We start from the raw sequence: 16,997 nt of genomic DNA, 5'->3' as shown, positions 1-16,997 counted from the left end.
TTGGCACTAATGTAAATGCAATGGTAGAACCTGCCTGACTAAAAAGACCCAGTAATCATAAGAGAGAATTGTTATGAGTTGCCTTGTTGGCCCTCATGGAGGTACCATTTTTGGCTCTAATGGGCAGTTGCCAAGCAACCACACAGATGGCTCAACTGTAAAAATGACAGTTAGGATGTAATGATAGTTTCCTGCCTACATAGAAAGCATATTGAAGTAGAGAGATGTTATGCGTTGCCTTGTTTGACCCCATGACCAGGCCTAGACTGATCATTTGTAGATTCTGGCAAATGCCAGAAGGGCTGCTGTAAGGTGCCATAGACTAGGGGTCCCCAACCTTTCTTACTCATAAGCCACAGTCAAATGTAAAAAGACTTGGGGAGCAAAACAAGCACCATAAAAGTTCATGGAGGAGCCAAATAAGGGCTGTGATTGGCTATTAGGCAGCCTCTATGCACCCTATCAGCTTACAGGGGCTTTATTTGGTAGGAAATCTTGTTTTTATTCAAACAAAACTTGCCCCCAAGTCAGGAATTCAAAAATAACTCCCTGGTTTGGGGGCACTGGGAGCAACACCCAAGGGGTTGGGGAGCAACATGTTACCCCTGAGCCACTGGTTGGGGGTCACTGCCATAGACAGTTCCTAATTAATGGACCTGTGGGGGGGCTGTTTGGGCCTCTGTGTACTTGAAATGCCAGGGCCTATTATGAATCTCAGTCCACAACATGGAAAGTTGCCAGGCAGCCATACAGATGGCATTGGCAGTAAAAAAAAAAAAAAAGTAAGTTAAAATCCCTGCCTGTATATAATGACTAACAAACATATTTCAGATGTTATGTGTTGCCTTGTTGGCCCCCATGGCAGTAACCCCCCGTTTGGCACTTATATGCAGTTGCCAGACAACCACACAGATGGCACGGCAGTGAAAAAGCCAATGGAGATATAACGGAAGTCCCTGCCTACATCTACAGACTAAATAAGCATATTGCAGAACAGAGAGATAATATGAGTGACCTTGTTGGACCCAATGGCAGGAACTCCCTTTTGGTACTAATGTGAAGTTGCCAGGCAACCACAAAGATGAAACAGCAGTAAATGGAATGGTAGTTCCCACCTGCCTATTTATAAAACTGCAAAATAAGCAGTGGCCAAGCTGATTTCAGATTTACAATAAACTGTATACGTTTGGAAACGTGAAGGATCTCAGGGTAAGTGAACCAAAACTGAACAAAAATATTCACAAGCTCAAGGGGAGGGGAGGAAGGTGTTACAAGGAAATTACAGTCATACATCTCATATGTGAATTAAACAGATTGTAAAAAAAAATTCTGTGCATATACTCACACCTTAGGGAAATATAAAAAGGAAAACATTCCTATGGCAAGGTGGAACCTTGGCCCCCTTGGTCAGGAGTACATATAAGCCAGGTGGAACCTTGACCTCCCCCTTGGTCCAGGAGTCAGGAGTCCATATAAGCCAGGTGGAACATTGACACCCTTGGTCAGGAGTCCATATAAGCCAGGTGGAACCCTGACCCCCCTCACTTGGTCCAGGAGTCAGGACTTCATATAAGTCAGGTGGAACCTTGACCCCCCTCCTCTTGGTCCAGGAGTCCATATAAGCCAGGTGGAACATTGACCCCCTTGGTCAGAAGTCCATGTAAGCCAGGTGGAACATTGACCCCCTTGGTCAGGAGCCCATATAAGCCAGGTGGAACCTCGACCTCCCCCCCTTGGTCCAGGAGTCAGAAGTCCATATAAGCCAGGTGGAACATTGACCCCCTTGGTCAGAAGTCCATATAAGCCAGGTGGAACCTTGACCCCCCCTCCCTTGGTCCAGGAGTCCATATAAGCAAGGTGGAACATTGACCCCTTTGGTCAGGAGTCCATATAAGCCAGGTGGAACCTTGACCCCCCCCCCTCCCTTGGTCCAGGAGTCAGAAGTCCATATAAGCCAGGTGGAACATTGACCCCTTTGGTCAGGAGTCTATATAAGCCAGGTGGAACCTTGACACCCCTTGGTTGAAGAGTCCATATAAGCCAGGTGGAACCTTGACACCCTTTGGTTGAGGAGTCAGGACTCCATACAATGTCCCCAAACTAGGGATGCAACGAATCCAGGATTCAGCCTTTTTTGGCAGGGTTCGGATTCGACTGAATCCACGGTCCTGGCCGAACTGAATCCGAATCCTAATTCGTGTTAATTAGCATATGCTAATTAGGATTTGAAAGGGTTAAATGTTAGGGGGAATTTTTTTTTTACCCCTTCTGGATCCTAATTAGCATATGCTATGGATCCGGGGGTTCGGCCAAACCCAAAAAACTGATTAAAGGGCCACTATACCTTCATTATCTTTCCTGAGGATCTTTCTAATGTTGTTTAACCACAATCACTAGAAGTTATAGAAGGTTTTACAAAAATGAGACAAAAATGGTTGAACATGTACGTGTATTTTCCTACTACTGTATAAGGCTCTGTTCTCTCTGCCTCTTTGTGCAGGTTGGTGACAAACATGATTATAATGTAAATAAATAACAAATATAGCCCCTGGCGCTGCCTGCCCTGGGCTGTTGAATGCTGAGAGTTTCCCACCAAAGCTCTGATGGGTCAACACATATATTTCTTTTCTGAATTCTAAAGAATGTAATCATCTGTCCATTAAATACAGACTTCCCTCTAACAGAGGGTTATTAGATATTAGCTCCCAGAGAGATGACATTTTCACACAGGGAATGGTTGAGAAATCCAATCTAAAACTCAATTTCATATTTTCATATGGGGAGAGTAGGGATCGGCAACCTTCGGTGCTCCGGCTGCTGCAGAGTGGGTGTGCTGGAGTATGGGATGCTGGGAATTTATCTGAAGTAAGGGGGTGCTCTCAGGGGTACAGTATATCTGTGGTAGAGATACCGAATAACGAAGCGAATCCTGGATTCGGTGCATCCCTAGTTCAGGGAAATTATATGGAGTCCTCAGTATCGGACTGGGGTGCCAAGGGCCCACCAGAAAACCTTAGACCTTAGGCCCACTCTCCAGACTACCATTCCTTCCCTTTTCACCCACTTTCTTTGATTTCTTAATTACTTCTTTTTACATACTATTATCTATCCTTTCTTCCATTTCTTCTGTTTCTTCTCATATAGAATTGAGTAATGGCCATGGTATAGGCATACAAGGCAAATGGTTGGGTGAGCAGGAGGGCCCCCTGACCCCACCAGGAGTTTTCCTGGTATCCTGGTGGGCCAGACCGACACTGGGAGTCCTGACTCCTCAACCACGGGGGTCAATGTTCCATCTGGCTTAGAAGGTATTAGTCTGGCATACTGAATATCTGCATCTAAATTTTTTGTAAAAATGCCTGTTTTGCCTTTGTGTAGTGTAGATTTAGTTTACTATAGGAAAACAATATTAAATAAACCCTTATTAATCCCTATTAGGTGTCAACGCAGAGTCTAAGGCTTTCATTCTCTTTCTGTAGAAAAACTGAAAGCAGAGAAGGTACCATGGCCTAATTAACACTTTCTCCTGACATTATATATCAGGCACCTATTTAGCTCTACTAATCCCTATTTCTGTAGTGAGAATGAAAGCAGAACGTTGTAAGTACTGTCTCTGTGCAGGATGCTGCCACTTTGCAGAACTGACTAAATTGAAGAACTGGGCAGCAAACTGGCAAATGAGGGTCATTTCTGATAAAAGCAAGGCAGAAATTATGTAAATGTGATTTATACACTATATGGTAGTGGGTATCCTTAACAGAGAAGGATTTGGGGATTTTTTGTGGATAAAATATGGGGGTAATAGGTGCCCTTTAAGAAGGATATTAATGAGATGGAGAGAGTGCAGAGACTGCATCTAAACTGGTAAAGGGGATGGAAGGGTTAATCTATGAGGTGAGACTGTCAGGGTTGGGGTTGTTTTCTCTGGGAAAGAGGCGCTTGTGAGGGGACCTGATTACAAGTACATTAAAGGGGATTATAGACAGATATTGAGGTGTCTTTTTTCCATAAAAAGACCAAAAGACTAGAGGCCCCCCCTTTGGTCTTAAGGAACTGAACTTTTCTTTCAAGGAACTAAGGGGGTTCCTCACGGTGAGGGCAGTGAGGTTGGGGAATGCCCTGCCGGGGGATGTTGGGTAGGGGGTTCCTCACGGTGAGGGCAGTGAGGGGGTTGGGGAATGCCCTGCCGGGGGATGTTGGGTAGGGGGTTCCTCACGGTGAGGGCAGTGAGGGGGTTGGGGAATGCCCTGCCGGAGGATGTTGGGTAGGGGGTTCCTCACGGTGAGGGCAGTGAGGGGGTTGGGGAATGCCCTGCCGGGGGATGTTGGGTAGGGGGTTCCTCACGGTGAGGGCAGTGAGGGGGTTGGGGAATGCCCTGCCGGGGGATGTTGGGTAGGGGGTTCCTCACGGTGAGGGCAGTGAGGGGGTTGGGGAATGCCCTGCCGGGGGATGTTGGGTAGGGGGTTCCTCACGGTGAGGGCAGTGAGGTTGAATTCCTGACTTGGGGGCAAGTTTTGGTTGAATAAAAACAAGATTTCCTACCAAATAAAGCCCCTGTAAGCTGATAGGGTGCATAGAGGCCAATCACAGCCCTTATTTGGCTCCTCCATGAACTTTTATGGTGCTAGTGTTGCTCCCCAAGTCATTTTACATATGACTGGGGCTCACAAGTAAGAAAGGTTGGGGATCCCTGGGTTATGGTAATGGCTCCAAGAACCTATTATATATTATCACAGAATTTAAAAACTTGCCAAATGTTTGTGCGGCAGCTGGCGTACCAAAGGATCAATATCGCAAGAAAGTGAAACAACGCAAGTGAAACAGAGGCTGCAGAACTCATACCTGAATTCCATTGGTCTGGCTGAGGTACAGTTGGATATTCAAGTAGTCGGGTCGATTTTCCTGCCAAAGCTTGTAAAGTAAAATAAACATAATGAGCATATTTTTATTTTATTTCTGTTTCTGAGAGCTTCTATATAATAAGAAAAAGTCTAATTTAATTTAGGCTTTATGTAAGCAGTAAATATATATGATTTGCCCACATACTTAAACATAGCATAATATTATATTGAGCAACGATAAAGCCGTGCTTCTTCCCCCGTAATCTCTGTCTCTGGATTTAGGGTTTCCATGGAAGCATTTTATTACCAATTCCAGCAAGCCTTCTACTTTTTGTTTTATCATAACGTGACCCCCTGATGGTGCTTTGACATTGGAGCCTTTACTGAGGTTTCCTCATCCGAGCAGCCATTGCAATGCCCTCTTAGATAAATAAATACAAATATACAGAGAAGCAGAACAAACTATTCCCATATTCTATGCCAAACAGCATAAATAAATACATTCATTGTAAACATAAATACATAAGTTCTTGCCCATACAGAGTTGTGTTTTTGAAGAAATGTCTAATGGTTGATCCAGGGTCAGACTGGACCGGGAAAATACCCGGTGGGCCCCAGCGGCCCAGACCTGACCTGACCCTATTGCTGCTTCCCCTGGTCGCCAAATAAAACTCAAAAACCTTGAATATCTGAAATTGAAAATATGGCTTGGCTTTGCCTAGGGCAACTCCTATTGACTTCTACAGGAACTAGCAAGCTTTTAGCTGAATTTTTTTTTTGAGTTTTGGATTTTTTTGCACTTAATAAATAAGACATTGGAGTTTGTGAGCCATAACTCAAAAATTAGTGCAAAAAAAAAAATGTTAATTACGAAAGGAAATTACGTGTGACGTCACACGTACAGGGCGCAACCTTATAAAAGCACAGAAGCTGCTGGGAGCCGCGGCACAGAGAGGAAGACATCACGGGAGACGGAGGCCGCTGGGGGAAAATGGAAGGTGCTTGGGGGCCCTGGGGGAAGCTGAAGAATGCTGGGGGTGCCGTGGGGGAGCTGGAGGATGCTTGGAGGCCCTGGGGGAAGCTGAAGGATACTTGGGGGAGGCCCTGGGGGAAGCTGGAGGATGCTTGGAGGCCCTGGGGGAAGCTGAAGGATACTTGGGGGGGGCCCTGGGGGAAGCTGGAGGATGCTTGGAGGCCCTGGGGGAAGCTGAAGGATACTTGGTGGGGCCCTGGGGGAAGCTGAAGGATACTTGGGGGGGCCCTGGGGTAAGCTGAAGGATACTTGGGGGGGCCCTGGGGGAAGCTGAAGGATACTTGGGGGGGGCCCTGGGGGAAGCTGAAGGATACTTGGGGGAGGCCTGGGGGAAGCTGAAGGATACTTGGGGGGGCCCTGGGGGAAGCTGAAGGATACTTGGGGGGGCCCTGGGGGAAGCTGAAGGATACTTGGGGGGGCCCTGGGGGAAGCTGAAGGATACTTGGGGGGCCCTGGGGGAAGCTGAAGGATACTTGGGGGGGGCCCTGGGGGAAGCTGAAGGATACTTGGGGGAGGCCTGGGGGAAGCTGAAGGATACTTGGGGGGGCCCTGGGGGAAGCTGAAGGATACTTGGGGGGGCCCTGGGGGAAGCTGAAGGATACTTGGGGGAGGCCTGGGGGAAGCTGAAGGATACTTGGGGGGGCCCTGGGGGAAGCTGAAGGATACTTGGGGGGCCCTGGGGGAAGCTGAAGGATACTTGTTGGGGCCCTGGGGGAAGCTGAAGGATACTTTGGGGGGGCCTGGGGGAAGCTGAAGGATATTTGGGGGGGCCCTGGGGGAAGCTGAAGGATGCTTGGGGGGGGGCCCTGGGGGAAGCCTCATTATGTGCGAGCCCAGAGACAATTAACTTTATACAGTTGATATAAAATATTTTTCTACAGTATTTGCTTCAGAATCTTTTTTTTCTAGATTTTCCTCCTTTAAAATTGGGTGCGTCTTATATTCTGGAGCGTCTTATAGGGCGAAAAATACGGTAAACTCGAAAGTTAATAAATCACCCCCTATGTGTAGTCAATATGAAGTTGCTCCTCCACAGCCTCTACTCTTCTGGGAAGGTTCCCAGTAGATGTTGGTGGCATTTGCTTTCATTCATAATTAAGACATTGGGCAGTGATGTTGGATATCATGCCTGGCTCCCAGTTTCCTTTCAAATCCATCTTAATGGTATTCAGTTGGGTTGGTGTCAGGGCTCTGGGCCGGCCAGGCAAGTTCTTCCACTCCCAGCTTGGCAAACCTATTCTGTATGGACCTTACTTTGTACAAGAGGGCACTATTTGGTGCTGAAACAATAAAAAGTCTTTCCCAAACCATTGCCAAGTAGGAAGCACAGAATTGTCAATGTCATTGTTTGATGTAGTGGTACCGGCGCCGGCAATAGTGTCTGGGGCTTAAATAACCAATTCCAATAGTGAGACAGGATGTCCACATACCTTGGTCCATATAGTGTATCTGCTATTAAAGTTGACAGAACATATCTTGTTTTGCCTGTGACATTGGGTAGAATTAAATACAGACTATTGCAGGAATTCTGGGGTTGAGAGAATTCCCATTTATTTGTTGGGGTCCTGCACGTTGAAGTACATAATACTGACCAGGGAATAAATGTTAAATTAGGCCAAATGGCTGGAAGCAGGAGGGCCCCCTGACTCCTGGGGCCACCGGGAATTTTCCTGGTATCCCTGTGGGCCAGTCCGACACTGGACAGATCCCATTAAAGTCAATATAGCACCAATCCCCAGCATTTTGCTGCCTGTCGAACTACAAATCCTATGGGCGATAAAACTCCATTTCCCTAAAGAGAAGACAGGAGTAGTGATGAGCGAATCTGTCCCGTTTTGCTTCGCCGAAAAATTCACGTAACGGCGGAAAATTCACGAAAATTCACGGCTATTCTTTCGTTGCGCGGCTATTCTTTCGTCACCCGTGGCTATTCTTTTGTCGCCCGCAGCTATTCTTTCGTCGCCCGTGGCTATTCTTTCGTCGCCCCCGACTATTCACGGAATGGCGGAAAAGTCGCGTGTCAAAAAAATTGTCGCCCACGACTATTCTTTTGTCGCCAGCTGCTATTCTTTTGTCACCCACGGCTATTCTTTCGTCGCCCGTGGCTATTCTTTCGTCGCACGGCTATTCTTTCATTGCCCACGACTATTCTTTCGTCGCCCGCGGCTATTCTTTCGTCACCCGCGGCTATTCTTTCGTCACCCGCGGCTATTCTTTAGTCGCCCGCGGCTATTCTTTCGTCGCCCGTGGCAATTCTTTTGTCGCCCGCAGCTATTCTTTTGTTGCCCGCGGCTATTCTTTTGTCGCCCGCGGCTATTCTTTTGTCGCCCGCGGCTATTCTTTCGTTGCGCTGCTATTCTTTCGTTGCGCAGCTATTCTTTTGTTGCGCAGCTATTCTTTTGTTGCGCGGCTATTCTTTTATCACCCGTGGCTATTCTTTCGTCGCCCGGCGAATTTTTTCATCCGTTTCGCGAAACAATCTGCCAATGGTGAAACGTGGAAATTCGCCCCAAATCTTTTATTCCCTGCCAGGCGCTGCAGGAAGAAATTCAACCCACTTATCAGGGATGGAAAGCTTTAACAGCGCTGCAAATGGCATCCTTGCAATTGTTGTCTATAACTGACCAAACATGTATAACAGCCCCCCATTACCTTTCTGTGCAACAAGCACAAGAGATCTGCGAACCAGAGAAAGGAATGGATGTCTCTGCAAACCCACACGAAGTACAGTCTCTGCAGTTTGCAGCCATCCCAGGAATCTCTGTTGAAATATTAAATCGCCATTAGCGGCCGCGCTCTCTCATTAAAGCAAGGCAAGATACCGTCGCTCCATTTGCAAATAATAAAATACTGTATTTTCATTACCAAAATCAATTTGAGGTGATTTGCTTAACGACTAAACGGGATTAGTTTAAACCTGTTAACGGCCTAATCCATGAAAGGCTGGGGGGGGGGGGGGGAATATAGAGCATTTTTTTTATCGCAGTCCATCATTAAATGCGTGCTAATTAAGCAGTTTATCAGAAGGTAATTACACATATCACATTCAATTATCTCACACCTAACAGATTGGGCTGCAAAATGAATGAATAAATATAAGCGCCAAATGCCATTAATGTGACTGGTCAGCAATATGTATATCACTTTACAGTACCAGGTCTGACAGGACTTTAAATTTGCTTGTACAGGTATAGGACCCGTTATCCAGAATGCTCAGGACCAAGGGAATTCCGGATAAGGGGTCTTTCCATTTCCAATTTGGATCTGCATACCTTAAGTCTACATTAATTAAACCCAATAGGATTGTTCTGCCCCCAATAAGGATTAATTATATCTTAGTTGGGATCAAGTACAGATACTGTTTTATTATTACAGAGAAAAGGGAATCATTTAACCATTAAATAAACCCAATAGGGCTGTTCTGCCCCAATAAGGGGTAATTATATCTTAGTTGGGATCAAGTACAGGTACTGTTTTATTATTACAGAGAAAAGGGAATCATTTAACCATTAAATAAACCCAATAGGGCTGTTCTGCCCCAATAAGGGGTAATTATATCTTAGTTGGGATCAAGTACAGGTACTGTTTTATTATTACAGAGAAAAGGGAATCATTTAACCATGAAATAAACCCAATAGGGCTGTTCTGCCCCCAATAAGGGGTAATTATATCTTAGTTGGGATCAAGTACAGGTACTGTTTTATTATTACAGAGAAAAGGGAATCATTTAACCATTAAATAAACCCAATAGGGCTGTTCTGCCTCCAATAAGGGGTAATTATATCTTAGTTGGGATCAAGTACAGGTACTGTTTTATTATTACAGAGAAAAGGGAATCATTTAACCATTAAATAAACCCAATAGGGCTGTTCTGCCCCAATAAGGGGTAATTATATCTTAGTTGGGATCAAGTACAGGTACTGTTTTATTATTACAGAGAAAAGGGAATCATTTAACCATGAAATAAACCCAATAGGGCTGTTCTGCCCCAATAAGGGGTAATTATATCTTAGTTGGGATCAAGTACAGGTACTGTTTTATTATTACAGAGAAAAGGGAATCATTTAACCATTAAATAAACCCAATAGGGCTGTTCTGCCCCCAATAAGGGGTAATTATATCTTAGTTGGGATCAAGTACAGGTACTGTTTTATTATTACAGAGAAAAGGGAATCATTTAACCATTAAATAAACCCAATAGGGCTGTTCTGCCCCAATAAGGGGTAATTATATCTTAGTTGGGATCAAGTACAGGTACTGTTTTATTATTACAGAGAAAAGGAAATCAATTTTCAAATTCTTTATTATTTGATTGAAATGGAGTCTATGGGAGACAAGCTTTCCGTAATTTGGAGCTTTCTGGATAACAGGTTTCTGGATAACGGATCCCATACCTGTATTCAATTGTTGGGTGTTGTCCTATCACACAATAGATCAATGAGACCCATTGTCTGAGACCCTACCCAGACCCGCAACCCCCATTTTTACTTGCTTTGACCTGCTACCTGAACTGAACCACAACTGCCTTGATCCACGACCCATTGACCACCATTAAACAGGAAGTGCTATTGCTGCAAACTGGAAGTGACATCATCAGAAGTGGGGGAGGGTAAAAAAATGTTTAAATGAGTAAAATATAGATAATAAATATAATATAAGATAAGGAATATGGATAAGACCCACAACCCAACCCATGAGCCACTGACCTGCATCTATACCCACATCTGAATATCCTACCCACAACCAGATATTCTGTTTGTGTAATATAAACTGTCAGACAATACATACAGCAGCCGGTTGAGTACAGAAGCAAATGGAGTTACACCGATGCCCCCAGCAATACACAGGCTGATTTGGTAATTGAAAACTTCTTCCGAGGGGCTTCCAAACGGCCCATCCACATATATCCTGCAAATAAAAGGGAAAAAAGAAGGTGCCCAGGTCAGCAAAATGGAAAGGGTCATAGAGAATAAACACATGGATGTTAATGCTCTTCAAAACACTTTACAATATTACATTTTTTTCTAGATATTAGCAGTTTTGAAATTGCTAATGTAATGAATCTGATGCAACAGCACCACTCGCTGGTCATTTAGGCTGACTTGATAAAGTCATCTGAAAATGGATTTCCTGAGAATAGGAACACCTTGTGGTGTTGCTCTGCTTAGAAATTAAAGTTAGAGAACAAAGAAGAGTCATTTGATGATTCTCTGGTCCGTTGTGACCTATCTATAAACTCTGGCCTACAGTATCTATACACTCACATACATAAACTATATATACAAACACTAATACTAACTGTAGATATTAGTATCACAATAGCCTTGGATACTCTGATTGTTCAAGAACTCATCCAGGCCCCTCTTATAGGCATTAACAGAATCTGCCATTACCCCATCACTAGGAAGGGCATTCCATAACCTCACTGCCCTCACCGTGAGGAACCCCCTACCCAACATCCCCCGGCAGGGCATTCCCCAACCCCCCCACTGCCCTCACCGTGAGGAACCCCCTACCCAACATCCCCCGGCAGGGCATTCCCCAACCCCCTCACTGCCCTCACCGTGAGGAACCCCCTACCCAACATCCCCCAGCAGGGCATTCCCCAACCCCCTCACTGACCGCACCGTGAGGAACCCCCTACCCAACATCCCCCGGCAGGGCATTCCCCAACCCCCTCACTGCCCTCACCGTGAGGAACCCCCTACCCAACATCCCCCGGCAGGGCATTCCCCAACCCCCTCACTGCCCTCACCGTGAGGAACCCCCTACCCAACATCCCCCGGCAGAGCATTCCCCAACCCCCTCACTGCCCTCACCGTGAGGAACCCCCTACCCAACATCCTCCGGCAGGGCATTCCCCAACCCCCTCACTGCCCTCACCGTGAGGAACCCCCTACCCAACATCCCCCGGCAGGGCATTCCCCAACCCCACTGCCCTCACCGTGAGGAACCCCCTACCCAACATCCCCCGGCAGGGCATTCCCCAACCTCCTCACTGCCCTCACCGTGAGGAACCCCCTACCCAACATCCCCCGGCAGGGCATTCCCCAACCCCCTCACTGCCCTCACCGTGAGGAACCCCCTACCCGTTCCTCTTATCTAAAGGGGGGCCTCTGGTGCGTTGATAGTTTTTATGGGAAAAAAGATCCCCCCCATCTGCCTATAATCCCCTCTAATGTACTTGTACAGAGTAATCATGTCCCCTCGCAAGCGCCTCTTTTCCAGAGAAAACAACCCCAACCTCGACAGTCTAACCTCATAGTTTAACCCTTCCATCCCCTTAACCAGTTTAGTTGCACGTCTCTGCACTCTCTCCAGCTCATTAATATCCTTCTTAAGGACTGGAGCCCAAAACTGCCCCCCATACTCAAGGTGAGGCCTTACCAGGGACCTATAAAGGGGCAAAATTATGTTTTCATCCCTTGAGTCAATGCCCTTTTATATTTACGACTTTCCTTTTCTCTGGAAATCCATTTCAGTTTTGCCAAAATGACCAGCACTGTTGTTTCAGATTCTTTTATTTAAAACTTGAAAACTTGGGGGGGAAAAAAATGAATGTAAATTGCAAAAGCCTTTAGAAAATCACTCTGAGCAATTTTACATTAAATTGGGGGTTTGTATTTCCTTTAAAAGGATGGTTACCTTGAAACTAACTTCAAGTAAGAGGCAGGAAACGGACAAATTACAGCCAGTATTTATTCTTTATTCTTTGTGGTTCTGTAATGGTCTAGTCTGGAGTTTGATAGCAGGCAGTGGTTGGAATCACTGACAATTAATGAAAATCATAATAAAATCAAAATAACCATAAAAAAATCTATGTTTTTTTGGTTATTTCTCTTTGCTTCCCCTTATAATGTATTTGTTATGGAATAAGTGAACCACACAAATGCCAAATGGTGTTCTAGTTTTGCTCACAAAGGAACAAATGGGTTCCATCCCTGACTCCATAGGACCCCAACACACACATAGGACCCTCATGTACAGTGGGGAAGGAGCAAGAGTGTTACTGCTACTATAATATTGGGGTTCATTGATTTTTTCATTGAGTCGGGCAGTTACTACCACAAAGGAAAACTTCAGGGGGGCTCAAGCTAAACCATTACATGGAGACTCTGGGTATCCACCATCAATCATTCTACAAGTGTCTTCAGAGGGATTGACATACTGTAATGGTGGCTCATTCACCTTCTACTATTCTTTGAAGTTAAAGCCCTCAAGACAGCTCATCCTCACTCATTAAGACCCCGTATACAATGTACAGTTCTCCCCCAGGTTCTTGAACCCAAAGATTTAATATAGGTCTGACCAACCATTACTAACAGTCACATGATACCTAGAAAACCACCATTTAGACTCTAATGGGATATGCAGTTCTTTTCCCATCTCTTCTCATGGAATCTCTCTTCATCCAAGGTAGGTTTTGCATTCTCTATACTCACATGGGGAAACAGAGGGGCCACTCACATCACAGGAACCCTATCTGACATAACATATACCTACAATTTTTGTTGAAGATACAGGTATGGGATCTGTTATAGAGAATGCTCGGGACCTGGGGTCTTCTAGATAAGGGATCTTTCTGCAATTTGGAACTCCATGCCTTAAGTCTACTAAAAAATAATTAAACCATTAAATAAACCCAATAGGGCTGTTCTGCCCCCAATAAGGGGTAATTATATCTTTGTTGGGATCAAGTACAGGTACTGTTTTATTATTACAGAGAAAAGGGAATCATTTAACCATTAAATAAACACAATAGGGCTGTTCTGCCCCAATAAGGGGTAATTATATCTTAGTTGGGATCAAGTACAGGTACTGTTTTATTATTACAGAGAAAAAGGAATCATTTAACCATTAAATAAACCCAATAGGGCTGTTCTGCCCCAATAAGGGGTAATTATATCTTAGTTGGGATCAAGTACAGGTACTGTTTTATTATTACAGAGAAAAGGGAATCATTTAACCATTAAATAAACCCAATAGGGCTGTTCTGCCCCAATAAGGGGTAATTATATCTTAGTTGGGATCAAGTACAGGTACTGTTTTATTATTACAGAGAAAAGGGAATCATTTAACCATTAAATAAACCCAATAGGGCTGTTCTGCCCCAATAAGGGGTAATTATATCTTAGTTGGGATCAAGTACAGGTACTGTTTTATTATAACAGAGAAAAGGGAATCATTTAACCATTAAATAAACCCAATAGGGCTGTTCTGCCCCAATAAGGGGTAATTATATCTTAGTTGGGATCAAGTACAATGTATTGTTTTATTAATACAGAGAAAAAGGAAATAATTTCTAAAAATACAAATTATTTTTTAAATAGAGTCTATGGGAGATGGCCTTCCTGTAATTTGGAACTTTCTGGATAACGGGTTTCCAGATAACAGGTCCTATACCTGTATTTGATTTTAGTTGGAATTTTTTCAGTTGTATTAAGGTGCTTCCCACTGAACCCCTGGTGCACTCATTTCAATGGACAACAGCCCAGTGCAGAGGCTTCTTTAGCTCTTGGGTTGGTTTGGAGTCATACTTCCTTGCCAAAAGTGTGTCTGACATATAGTCCTTTATGTCTCAAAATTAAACTTGCATTTGCTCATTATAAATAACAAAAAATCAAAAAGTGTGCCAAGGACTTGAGCCAGAGAAACCTAGGAGGTCAGGAAACGGCTTAAAAAAAGAAATTTAGGTTTCAAAACATAAACTTAACTAAGCTGTTGGACCAAAGAAGAGGACAGAGGTAGGACGGATCTCTGCATGAATCTGGGAAAAAGAAACAGTCTCCGAGGTGCCGTATATCACTTTATTTTACTAGGTCAGAATCATTAATCCCCTACACCATCGATCCAATTTCGGACGCATTCAGGCTAAGTCTGATGCTTTTCTTAGCCAGTAAATGCTATGGGACATCAGCTGCAATATACAGTATGCCTACCTACAAGGGAAAGCTGCCTGCGAATAAGGCTGATTTAATATTAATGATACAGTAATACACGAACACAGTGGTTTTTATTATAGAGTATGTTGTGTCTGATACAGTGAAGTTCCTGCAAGGTAACCAAGCAGCAATTTTTTGCTATGTTTATAATTGCAATGGTACAGTGGGAAAGACAAGGTCTAAAGATGAAGAACTGACTGATAGAGCACTGATGGGACTGCTGCAAATGCTCCACTGATGCACCTTGGACCCATGAAGATGGAGGCAATTATAATGCACACAACACAAAGTCACCATTTTTATTTTATTTTTTATTTCTATTCAATGTTGTCCAACATACATTTCCAGACCAAGTCCAACATACATCTCCAGACAAAGTCCAACATACATTTCAGACCAAGTCCAACATACATTTCAGGCCAAGTCCAACATACATTTCAGACCAAGTCCAACGTACATTTCCAGACCAAGTCCAATGTACATATCCAGACCAAGTCCAACATACATTTCAGACCAAGTCCAACATACATTTCCAGACCAAGTCCAATGTACATATCCAGACCAAGTCCAACATACATTTCAGACCAAGTTCAACGTACATTTCAGACCAAGTCCAACGTACATTTCAGACCAAGTCCAAAGTACATTTCCAGACCAAGTCCAACGTACATTTCCAGACCAAGTCCAACATACATTTCCAGACCAAGTCCAATGTACATATCCAGACCAAGTCCAACATACATTTCAGACCAAGTCCAACGTACATTTCAAGACCAAGTCCAACATACATTTCCAGACCAAGTCCAACATACATTTCAAGACCAAGTCCAACATACATTTCCAGACCAAGTCCAACGTACATATCCAGACCAAGTCCAACATACATTTCAGACCAAGTCCAACGTACATTTCCAGACCAAGTCCAACATACATTTCAAGACCAAGTCCAACATACATTTCAGACCAAGTCCAACGTACATTTCAGACCAAGTCTAACATACATTTCCAGACCAAGTCCAACATACATTTCCAGACCAAGTCCAACATACATTTCCAGACCAAGTCCAACATACATTTCAGACCAAGTCCAACATACATTTCCAGACCAAGTCCAACATACATTTCCAGACCAAGTCCAACATACATTTCAGACCAAGTCCAACATACATTTCCAGACCAAGTCCAACATACATTTCAGACCAAGTCCAACATACATTTCCAGACCAAGTCCAACATACATTTCCAGACCAAGTCCAACATACATTTCCAGACCAAGTCCAACATACATTTCCAGACCAAGTCCAACATACATTTCAGACCAAGTCCAACGTACATGTCCAGACCAAGTCCAACATACATTTCCAGACCAAGTCCAACATACATCTCCAGACCAAGTCCAACATACATGTCCAGACCAAGTCCAACATACATGTCCAGACCAAGTCCAACATACATTTCCAGACCAAGTCCAACATACATTTCCAGACCAAGTCCAACATACATTTCCAGACCAAGTCCAACATACCTTTCAGACCAAGTCCAACATACATTCCAGACCAAGTCCAACATACATTTCCAGACCAAGTCCAACATACATTTCCAGACCAAGTCCAACATACATGTCCAGACCAAGTCCAACATACATTTCCAGACCAAGTCCAACATACATTTCCAGACCAAGTCCAACATACATTTCCAGACCAAGTCCAACATACATTTCCAGACCAAGTCCAACATACATTTCCAGACCAAGTCCAACATACATTTCAGACCAAGTCCCACATACATTTCCAGACAAAATCTAACATACATTTTCAGGTGAAGTCCAACATACATTTACAAACTAAGAGACTAAGTTCCACATACATTTCCAAGAAATGTTTTCAGACAAAGTCTGACATACTTTTTCAGGCCAAGTCCAGCATACTGTGCATATAATGCAAATTTACATTTAGCCTAGTTTTCCATTAAAGAGCTCTAAAATCCCTAGCTCTGTGGGTTAAGTTAATAAGAATACAATAAAATGGGTAGTTCTTGAGTATATCTACTGTACTTGTTTCCCAGGAAACCATTCTAAGCGCTGCAGTATCTGACTTCCAACACCATTTTAATTGGACATAATGTCACAGCTGGATATGCAGGGTTGTACTGGGATTTCTCTTTACTGAAACATTATTATTA

At 44.0% G+C, this 16,997-nt stretch overlaps 1 protein-coding gene across 3 annotated transcripts in view; it reads right to left on the bottom strand.

Annotated features, from left to right (window-relative positions):
* nox4 (NADPH oxidase 4) overlaps nt 1-16,997 on the bottom strand; it is a 117,674-nt gene that overhangs the window by 6,655 nt on the left and 94,022 nt on the right. For all 3 annotated transcript variants that reach the window (XM_004912170.4, XM_012958029.3, XM_012958031.2), the window contains 3 exons: nt 10,663-10,782; nt 8,527-8,635; nt 4,843-4,911 (listed from right to left, as the gene is read on the bottom strand). In XM_004912170.4, the coding sequence (XP_004912227.2) occupies nt 4,843-4,911; nt 8,527-8,635; nt 10,663-10,782 (298 nt within the window). The remainder of the gene's footprint in view (nt 1-4,842; nt 4,912-8,526; nt 8,636-10,662; nt 10,783-16,997) is intronic.

The sequence above is a fragment of the Xenopus tropicalis genome, chromosome 2, assembly GCF_000004195.4.
Source record: "Xenopus tropicalis strain Nigerian chromosome 2, UCB_Xtro_10.0, whole genome shotgun sequence".
NCBI classification, from domain to species: Eukaryota; Metazoa; Chordata; class Amphibia; order Anura; family Pipidae; genus Xenopus; species Xenopus tropicalis.
The sequence above is the reverse complement of the archived record's forward strand: the minus strand, read 5'-3'. Positions and strand labels throughout refer to the sequence as shown.